The 10,561-nt window shown below is 37.1% G+C and overlaps 1 protein-coding gene across 1 annotated transcript; it reads left to right on the top strand.

The window, feature by feature from the left end:
- Positions 1-874: 874 nt before the first annotated feature.
- LOC121749502 (homeobox-DDT domain protein RLT3-like) lies at positions 875-9,865 on the top strand. Its single transcript, XM_042144069.1, has 16 exons — positions 875-1,306; positions 2,529-2,578; positions 2,691-2,969; positions 3,122-3,178; positions 3,263-3,476; positions 3,642-3,742; positions 4,308-4,394; positions 4,494-4,625; positions 5,873-6,013; positions 6,333-6,455; positions 6,574-7,020; positions 7,363-7,761; positions 7,845-8,453; positions 8,813-8,917; positions 9,015-9,243; positions 9,478-9,865. Exons 1-15 carry the CDS (start codon positions 1,036-1,038, stop codon positions 9,234-9,236), a joined length of 3,237 nt encoding a protein of 1,078 aa, XP_042000003.1. The 5' UTR covers positions 875-1,035; the 3' UTR covers positions 9,237-9,243; positions 9,478-9,865.
- The last annotated feature ends 696 nt before the right edge of the window (positions 9,866-10,561 follow it).

Genomic DNA, 10,561 nt, shown 5'->3' with positions numbered 1-10,561 from the left:
TGATCAATACACTGATCAAGCCATCGCTCAAGGCGCAACATGCCGAGTTGATCAGGCTGCTGATCAAGGCGCAACAAGTCGAGTTGATCAGGCTGCTGCCCAAAACTGAGGTGGTCCAAAACATTAAGTCTGGATCTAGGGACAAGTCCAAGGGCACGGGCACGGGCACGGATCGGCTCGGCGCGCGTGTGAGCTCTTTCACCCATCTTAGTCCACGATAATTACTAAGTGTAGTAAGTCACTTAATAAATACACATTTAAAGATGTGTCTCATCTCCTATGTGGGATAATTAACACTAGTTAATTACTCCTTACACTTTCAACTCATAGCTTTATCAAAAGCTACAATGTGACCAACTTTTATCCACTATTTCTCACTCACCGGGAATCGGATTTGAGAAAGTGAATATCTTACGGTCATCTACGCGGAACGTAGACCGACGCTATATCATTTAATTTCCAAAAATTAATGTCTCGTCACATTTATTATTGGTTAAACTTCATTGACCGGATATCTTAATTCAAGATTCCAACACTTTTCAAATGAGTTATTTTTTAGTTTTTGCATCATTTTATTTCGTCTTTTGAGGTTTATTAATTTTACAATGTCTAGAGTTACAACCACATATTACTATCCATCATCTATCTCAAGACTCAAAAGCCAATGGGTACAACCAACAAAACTGAAATTGTCTAAAAAGGAATGATCCGACCCGATTAGAAATTGAGGAAAGCATTAGGCGAGGCTATCCACTAAACCCGATTCCGATCCAGTACAAGATATTTCTAACGAAGGCGACAGGAGTAGAAATTATAAAATGAATATTAGTAAAAATAAAGAGTAAAAAGATAATAAACGAAGAAATATCCCGAAACAAAAACCCAAAACCCTACCAGTTAAAACCCTGCCTTCCATTTCTCTGCTGTGAAAGAGAGAAACACTAACACAGAGAGAGATAGGCTCAGCTAGTCCTCACTCGCCACCGCCCTAGTAATGGCTAATTCAGCTCAATAAAGCTTGAAACAGAACGAATTATGGCAAGCAAAAAGGGAAGGAAAAATCAGCAGAGGTGCAACCAGGAATTCCGAAATGGCGAAGGAATTCATAATGCACGAAGCAGAGCTGCTGATCTGAAGAGGAAGAGCAAGCCGAATCAGCAGATATTTATGAATGAGGAAGATTACAGGCACCGGCTTCAGGAGGTTTTGTACACTCCAGAGGTTATATTCGCCAAAATTTTTAGGAAGGACGGTCCGCCGCTCGGCGATGAATTTGATCCTCTCCCGTCCAACGCTTTCCCAGGAGGTAAAAATTGGAAGGGTGTTTTAGTGTTTTTTGTGCGTAATGACTGAGTTTAAACTATTTAGTTGGATGATGCTTTCATTTCCGTTGATTGACGGTTTCTGATTATTAGCGTCTCACGTGGCTGTTATTTGTAATTGAAACGAATTGTTTGAAAATCGTGGTGTTTGTTGAGGAGTTAACCCATGACACAGGCATAACTAACCTGTCAATACGATGCAGGAAGTACACCTCAAAGGAAGAATCCTGGTTAGGAGTCTTCGCTTCTGAATAGGGATTAAACTGCTTGACTGTCCTACCAAACTTAAATACTACACTCTTTTTCTTGCTTTTATTGTTTGTTGTTTCTGGATGAGGAGATGCAAAAACGGGATACTGCAATCCCCCAGATGGATAGATCACTCATGTAAAAGTAAAACAATTGAATGCTCCGCTGATTATTATTGAACCAATAATGCTATTCTAGTTTTTAGGTCACTTGGTTAAATTACTTAGATTTCAAAGCTCTATTTGCTTCCGACATTATCTCTTCAAAATTTTCCTAGTAAGCTCAGTACTCCAATTTCAGCAATAGCTATCAACACTAGTTTTCAGGTCACTTGGTTGAACTACTTAGATTTTAGTTGCCCTCCGACAATATCTCTTCAAAATTTTCTTAGTAAGCTCAGCACTCCGATTTTCCAGCAATAGCTGTCAACGCTTTCAGAATTGTGAATTAATGTTAGGGCCAAATGGCATCATAGATAGTTGTGCTGGATTAATGGTATCAGTATCACAAGATGGAATTATTGAGTTTGTATACTGACGAAGTAATAAGTTGGTGTAACATTTTGAATTCCTTAGAGGGCGTGCTCCTAAGTTAACTGCTGAATGCTCACCAGTTTGGTTTCCTATATTTTTTGCATCTCCATGGTGGTATCCTAAAATTGTTCCAATATCTTTGCAACCAATTATAAGGAAAACAAAATGGCGCAACAAATTCATGGGGAATCACTAGTGTGGTCCTCCTTCCCCACCTCCTATTCCCCTTCTCCTTATCTCATGCCCTACAAAAATAATAAAATCGCAAATTAATACTTTAGTAAGGTGAATTTCAGGAATGTGAAGATGTAAAACCGTGACAGTCAATATGTGATTGGCAGTATTTATCTCTCTTTTTTGTTACTTAGCACACTGCAAATGCAGTTTAAGATATTTCTCTTTATAATTGCACTACGATGGTCAGGTCCCAGAAGGTCTCATTTAGAAGAGAATCGACATAATAAAAGAAGAAAGGTACTGAATTCATACATTATCCGTTTATGTTTCTTTTCTCCTTGATTTGGCTAAAAGGATATTGCATCAAGTATCTGAACACTCTATGTCCTTGATTTTGTTTTCATGTTAGGTTTCCCTGCATACCATCTCAGATTATGATACTTGCTGTGAGGGAAGTCCACATGCTCAGAGTCATGGCATGGGGAAAGGCCCAATGACTGCACATGGTGGTCCAGTAAAGAAATATGGCATGGGGAAAGGTTTAATGACCAAAGACAGTGTTCGAAGACATAAATATGGCATTGGGAAAGGTTTGATGAGTTCAAGAGATTTTGAACATGGTTCTTGTAGCAGTAGGAATGTCATTCAAAAGAAGAAGAAACGAGCACAGCCACATGAGTCTATTCTGGTTTGCTCTTCACTCCTCTGTTTCAGTTATTTGGCTAAGTATATCTTTTCTTACCAGTAAATCTAGCTGAAGACAGCCCACTATTTTCACTATCAAATTTGACAATTTCGCTTCTTAGAAAATTGAAATATAATTCTGCTGTTCTTGTGTAGAAAAAATTGACAAACAGAGAAAGGGCTAAAAGGAAGGCTTCATTGAGATGCCGAAAGGTAAAGTTTGAACAGCTGTTTTAATTATATTATGGTAAGAGATATCTTAAATATTTTGGTACGAGGTTTCTTTTATTATTGCAGGTGGAACCCCAGAAAATCCAGAAGCGGAAGAAGCCTCATAAGGATAGGTGTGAACTTGCTCTTGAAAATGCGAAATGTTTAGAAAACACAGAATTTGCATTGTTACTAGATGACGAGGAACTGGAGCTTAGAGAATTACAAGTAGGACCCAATCCGTTATCTTGTTCAGCTCATTTAACAACCAGTGGTTCTCATGGCTGTTCCTTTTGCAAAGGTCAATTGCACTTTGGTTTCTTCTTTACTCTCCTTTCATAATTATTCCGTTCCCATACGTTGGAGTGATTGTATGAATAATTGTTTTAGTACATGAACTTATTGACAGGACTTACCTGGTGGACGCTCTTGCTAATCCTCTTAATAATTTTCTGTATCTTGACAGACTTGCTTGCCAAATTTCCTCCAAGCTCTGTTACAATGAAACTACCATTGTCAATACAACCATGGGCTTCCTCACCAGAATTAGTAAACAAACTCTTTAAGGTATTTGAACAAGTCTTTGTGAATCGATGATATGAAAATGCGTCTAGCTGCTCAAGATGCTGACTGAATGGATATTAAATTCTCCTTTTTTTTCAGTAACGGTAACAAATACTGTATACACTCTAGATTCATGTACGGGGTCTCATGACATCGTTTCAATGGACTTTGTTACTCATGCCTCAACTTGCCACTCCTATTCTTTTCTCAAAATAATGCTACTTTCTTAATGAGGTTTAGTATTTTGTTACTCTTAACTTGAAGCAATGGTGATCATTATTCTCAACTACTTTCAAGGACAATAACGATACTATTTCATCTTCCATCTGAAAGTTTCCTTCTCTTTCTAGTTCGAATTGACATATGTAAACATGGTTGGGGATTATTGTGCTTTATATTTCAGATATTATTGATAGTATCTGTAATTATTAGTACTATCTTCCTATATTTGTATATCTTGGTTTGTTAATTAAATTTCCAGTTATTTTTAGTCTGTAAAATCCCCATAACATATTATACTGTAGTATGTGTTGTATGCTAAGTTTTTCTAATTTTCTTTCTTTTATAGGTATTCCATTTTATTTCTACGTATGCTGCAACAATTGGCACACATTCATTCACCATAGATGAGTTTGCCCGATCGTTTCATGATAAGGTAACTTAGATTGTTGCCAGATCATATTCGTTGTGTATAATGTAGCTAAATAAGTTTGTTGGATATATCTTGGTTTCATCCTCCACTTTGTGGCTTCAGGATTCATTGTTGATTGGTCTTCTGCATGTGGCCCTCCTCAGACTACTTTTTTCAGATATTGACAAGGAGATAAGTAGAGGATTTTTCTCTCATGCTAGCAAAAATGGCAAGTATTTGGAGTTGATTCATTCGGTGAGTATGTTTGAAGTCAAGGTCAAGTTAAAGTGCTAGATTTTGTGTTTGTCATTCTTCTCCCTGATGATAATAGCAGCACTGCTCAGAGACTGTACTATTACTCTAATCTCTATCAGTATTTTGTTGATATACAATGATCTTTAGTTTTCTATATATACAAATGTTACAGGGATCATCACTTTTCGTTAGCATATTGAGTGTTCATTCTTTAATAGTTTCGATGTTGTTTTCTGATGGAATTTCCTATACGATGAAGTTCAAGTCTCGTTCAGGTAATAAGAGAAAAAGTTAGAATTGGGAGCTGTATAAAATTTATTAAAACCTAATTCTCAATGTCTATGACAGTGTTACATTATCTCAGGACTCAGTAGGTTAGAGGTGCATGAAGGGCTTGTTTCCAAGAATCTTATCCTCAGCCAAACATTAATTGTTCATGTCTAATAAGAAAATGTCTTCTATTAATTTTGTGTTGATTTGGTTGAATTCTCTAAATTGTACTCATCAGAGATTCAAGGAATGTAATTTTAATTTGGTAACTGAAAACTGATTTGCTTGAGGGATTGTTTGGTGATAATTCAATACCTTCATAGTCAATGTTATCAAATAGCGGATATGGCGGCGCCATGGCGCTATGGCATGGCGTTCGGTGGTGGAAACGCCATAGCACCATGTCGCTGCCATAGCACCGCCATATCCGACATTTGACAACATTGCGTGTGTACCGCATTTAGGAATAAGGCATTATGCAAGAAACATGGTGGTTAGAGTGGTATATTATGCTTTATTAATTGTTTAAAGTGTTTTAGATGTTATATTTTTAATATTTTTTAATTTTTGAATTATATATAAATATATAAGTATTATTTTATTTATTTAATTTTTGACCGCCATATCCGCCATATCACTGTGGCGGTTTTTAGGCAAACCGCTATAAGCCGCCATACGAGATTGATAACATTGTTCATAGTCCGGCTAATAGTAAACTCCTATTACCGGGAAAGAACACTGAAATCCTTTCCATTCTTTTGCATGCTTCTTTGGGTGATGCCTTCGGTAGTTTTGTTGATCCACCAGGCTAGTTGTTTAGGGATCTCTAAATTTCATTGATATTCTTTCAAAGATACGCCTTGTAGCAGTTCATTTAGCATTTAGTTACAATTTTTCATGCTCACGAAAATATGTTCACTCAAGGAATTTGTATTTCACATCTCTGTTTTAACCTTCTAAACCATGATGGTTTGCAGCTTGAGCATCATGGTGTGGTTTTGGAGTTCTGGAAAAAGTCACTGAACCTCCTGACATGGATAGAAATATTATGTCAGGTGTTGACTGCAGCTGGTTTTGGTTCTAAGTTTAATATGACAAGAAAAGCAGCATGCATAAAGGTATTCGATTCCCTAATAAATATGATTTTGTTTCTGTTTTGTGATCTCTCATGTCATTCATATAGTTTTATTCTATCAAAACTCAAAAGATAACAGCAGGGGAGTCCCCATTCTCTTTCTGTTTCAGAGTATGAGACATTAAAACCCATGTACAAAATACGTAATGAATCCTATAGTTAGTAAGATGAGCTACTGTTCCTAGTGCCAGGGAATCCTAGCTTTTACAGCTTGTATTTTGTTAGCAAGATCCTTGGCCAATCCAGTTGGTAAGGGCATAATGTAATGCAACAATTTATCGTGTTTGTTACTTGTTTTCTAGGAAGACAATGTCATGGATAAGTATGGCTTAGATCCTGGGACATTGAAGGGAGAATTATTCAGTATTTTGTTGACCCAAGGAAATTATGGTTTGGAAGTCTCTGAGTTGGCAAAATCATCAAGTGTAAGTTCTTATCATATACAAAATGCTTTGCAGCATCCTACTAGTAAAAAAGAAGGAATGTACAGCAACTTCAGATATTTAATGGTAGAACTTAGTGAGTTTCCTTTTTCCGGTGTAGATTGTTGATTTAAACCTCACGGATACAGTCCAAGACTTGGAGAATTTGATCATCTCAGCTCTCTCCAGTAATATAAAGCTGTATGAAAAGATCTCCCAGTCTAGATATCGTTTGCGGATCCACACTGTTGAAAAAGAATCTGAAGATTTTCGATCTGATTCTGAGGATTTAGGGTGCGGAGATGACGTTTCTGAAGTTATTGGTGGAAATGATGCAAATGATTCTGAATGTGAGTCTAGGGATACCAGTCTTTCCAAAAGTGATGTTAGTAAATCAAACAGTCACATTTTGACTGTATACGATGAGATTGATGAGAGCCATCCTGGAGAAGTGTGGCTATTAGGACTGATGGAAGGTGAATACTCAGACTTAAGCATTGAAGAGAAGCTCAACGCCTTAACAGCATTGGTTGATCTAATTCGTGCTGGATCCAGCATCAGAATGGAGGTAGGCCCTGTTATTGTGTAATTATTCTTGTACATCTTTTATGAAGCTTCCTTAATTACCAGGGGGCATAGGAGGACTTCCTTTTTCATCTGCCTTTTTTAGTAGCTGTCCCCCTCAGAAGAGCAGGCTTATGAAGCTTATAATAAAAAACACATGCATTGCTCAAAAAATAAATTTATTACATGCCTTGTGGTATTCTTGTCGGTTTATGTACTCTTTATATTCTTGCCTGGGGTTATAGATGGGGAAATAATATTTGGCCTCCTGCTTGTTATAAACTAGTCGTTGTTTGCATCTTTTATATATTCAACTTATTGATGTTTCATTTGGATATAATTCCAGGACCCCTTGACCACAAGTGGAGAATGTCCTCCAAACATCACTCACTTTGGTTCAGGTGCTAAAATAAAGAGATCAATGGTGAAGCCCGTGCCGTTGGGAACTTGTGATTTGCAAAGGTCTAGTGGACTTGACATAAGTACACCAGAACCAATTGATTCCTTGGTTCTTATGTCAAAGATTGTTGGCATGGGGAACCATGCAAACATGAAAAACATTGCAGACAAAATGGAAGCAGAAGAATTTTTACATCCTATGCAATCTATTTACCTTGGCTCTGATCGTAGGTACAATAGATACTGGATATTCTTGGGCCCTTGTGATGAATTTGATCCTGGACACAGGAGGATTTACTTTGAGTCTTCAGAAGACGGCCACTGGGAGATGATCGACACTAAAGAGGTCTACAAATGACTTCCCTTAAATAACATCAGTCCACCATTAGCATCATCATGGTATTAACTCATTACCCTTCTCTTTTGTAGGCTTTGTGTTCTTTGTTGTCTAATTTGGATCAAAGGGGTGCCCGGGAAGCTTGCCTTCTAGCTTCACTGGAAAAACGAGAAGCAATTCTGAACCAAACAATGTCCAGTGCACCAACTGACAGTGGAAATAGTCAACTGCCCCAGTCTGAATTGAATACATGTAGGGAGGATAGCTCCTCACCAGTGTCGGACGTAGACAACCGCTCGAGCTTGGGAGAAATGCAAAATGAACTTCCTGCTTCTATTGGCACTGCAGCTGTAGAAGCTGGGAAGAAAGGAGAAAAGCTAGTCGAAAACTCTGACGATTCACAAGCTTTTGATGCCTGGATATGGAAGTCATTTTACTCAGAACTCAACAGCGTTAAAAATGGCCAGAAGGCATATCTTGACTCACTCAGAAGATGTGATCGATGTCAGGACCTCTACTGGAGAGACGAAAAGCACTGTAGATTCTGTCATGTGACATTTGAGCTTGATTTTGATTTAGAGGAAAGATATGCTATTCATACTGCAACTTGCCAGGCAAAGATTGATGTAAAAAAATGCCGAAGGCAGAAAGCTCTACCTTCCCAACTGCAGACACTTAAAGCTGCAATCTATGCAATTGAGGTGGGTTGCCATGAATAAAAAGTTTTCTGTTCATACCTTGTGGTTGCATTTTAGGTGCATTAGTACAAATGGAAAAATAAGTTCTCCTCATGCCAACTGATGACATATATATTGCATATGTTCATATGCATATTAGACTGGTTAACATCACTTCCCTTGTTGGAATGCTTGCACAACTGATCACATTTTATATCTAAATTTACTTTTTTTTTCCTCATGGATAGTAAACTCATAGATTTTGTTTAGATGGGTGAAGAATTTAAAAAGGCTGGTCATCCCATTGATAGATGAAACTTCCTGTTTTTGGACTCACATCATAATGACTTAATTTATCTTTGATTGTATTCAACTTATTGCAGTCGGCTATTCCAGAAGATGCGTTGATGGGGTCTTGGAAAAAGTCTGCTCATAATTTGTGGGCCAATAGGTTGCGACGAGTCTCCTGTTTAAGAGAGTTTCTGCAGGTACTTAATGTAGATTCTACCCTAGTTTTATTTATTTATTTTGAGATAACCAGTCAGGTTCTTTGGAATTCAAAATTTCCTTTTTCCCATTATTTAGGTCCTCGCTGACTTTGTAAATGCCATCAATGAAGACTGGCTTTACCAAACCAGTGCTACAGATTCCTATTACCCCGCAGATGAAATAATTTCGAACTTTTCTGCCTTGCCGCAAACATATTCTGCAATTGCACTTTGGTTGGTAAAATTGGATTTATTGGTGGCCTCTCGGACTTATGTGGAAACTGGTCATTCTGTGGATAAATCAGTAACTGCTAACTAAGAGAAAGGTATGCAGTTCTCTGAATTTCGACATCCATCTGAATGAATATGGCCTGTTGCATTTTCTTCTGACATTATCGTCGCTATGCAGTTCTCTGAATTTTTACTTACATGTTTCCTTGTGTACTACTGTTAGTTTCTTCTATTGATAAGTGTGTAATGTGACGATTCCAAGTAATACAATGTGACTGACTATATTGTATTTTGTTGCAAAATTACAATAAAATCGTCTCTGGAATCAGGTACTCGTTTCTCCAAAACTTCCTGTGACCTGGAAAAGTGATATGAGAAATGGGAAAATTGTAAACTTCATCAAAACCTTTAGCCATAGCACAAGGATCCCCCGTCTGCTCAGGTTGAAGCAGCTGCAGGCATTCTTCCATTCTAAAGAGAAACAGATTGCCTTGTTTGGGGCTGAGGTTGGATCTCATGTATTCCAGTTATTCTGAATGAGTAGGTGGGATCATATAGTTTATACCCAAATTTTGATCGTTTACTCTGTGACGAACCTTACTGCTTGTAGATAAATAAAGGTCTATGTTGTTAGTAATCTCCATTAGTACAATATGACATTTTTATTGTAAAATGGAAGTATATAAGCTGTGAGTATATTCTTTGGTTGCAAGTGAAGGATGCAGGAAAAGATAAGTATCAAGGTTAGCAGGAGCTCTGGGAGCGTTTGTTTATACGCAAGTCTCATTTTCCACAACTTTCCAATCAGTCTGTTTCACACAGATTTGATAAAGAGTGTGGGAAAAATATTTTAAAGTCAACCAAACGTGTTTGGAATTTTCAAACAATATAGATGCTTTTGTATGAAATTTATGTATAGTTTTAAGAGAGGAGAAATAAAAACAAATGAGATAATCTTGCTTATATATATGGAACAATACCACCGCTTCGTCCTTATTATCTTCAACCAACATTCATGAAAAAAAAATATCAAGTCAAAGGTATGATATAAAACATAAAAGCCTATGGGTCTTTAATTTCTTCCCTCAACTTAATTTCTTTATATTATAGTAATATGATTTCAACATCAATTAATAGTGCTTCGGTTAAAGATCTAGAAATAAGATATTGGAATTTAAGTATAATTATCGTTTTAGATGACTCGTAATTAAATCACTACTTAATTTTATTTGTCAATCCTATTCAAAATGTATAACTAGAGGTATTAACACGTACTACTATTTTTTTTTTCCATTTTGGGCATGAATTTCCTTTATTCCATAAATAATATTCTCCAGCATAAAGTATTATCTGTAGGATTGCACGAACCCATGCCATGGCGGTACTTGAGTTCTCACTTGATATGAAGAGAAA

This window comes from Salvia splendens, chromosome 1 (assembly GCF_004379255.2).
Source record: "Salvia splendens isolate huo1 chromosome 1, SspV2, whole genome shotgun sequence".
In the NCBI taxonomy this organism is placed as follows: domain Eukaryota; kingdom Viridiplantae; phylum Streptophyta; class Magnoliopsida; order Lamiales; family Lamiaceae; genus Salvia; species Salvia splendens.
The sequence above is the reverse complement of the archived record's forward strand: the minus strand, read 5'-3'. Positions and strand labels throughout refer to the sequence as shown.

Bases quoted from the DNA above. Each gene is read 5' to 3' on its own strand.
- LOC121749502 (XM_042144069.1), top strand. From the start codon at position 1,036: ATGGCAAGCAAAAAGGGAAGGAAAAATCAGCAGAGGTGCAACCAGGAA. The intron at 4,626-5,872 runs GTGAGTATGTTT...GATGGTTTGCAG, and splicing joins ATTTGGAGTTGATTCATTCG to CTTGAGCATCATGGTGTGGT. The intron at 6,456-6,573 runs GTAAGTTCTTAT...TTTCCGGTGTAG, and splicing joins AGTTGGCAAAATCATCAAGT to ATTGTTGATTTAAACCTCAC.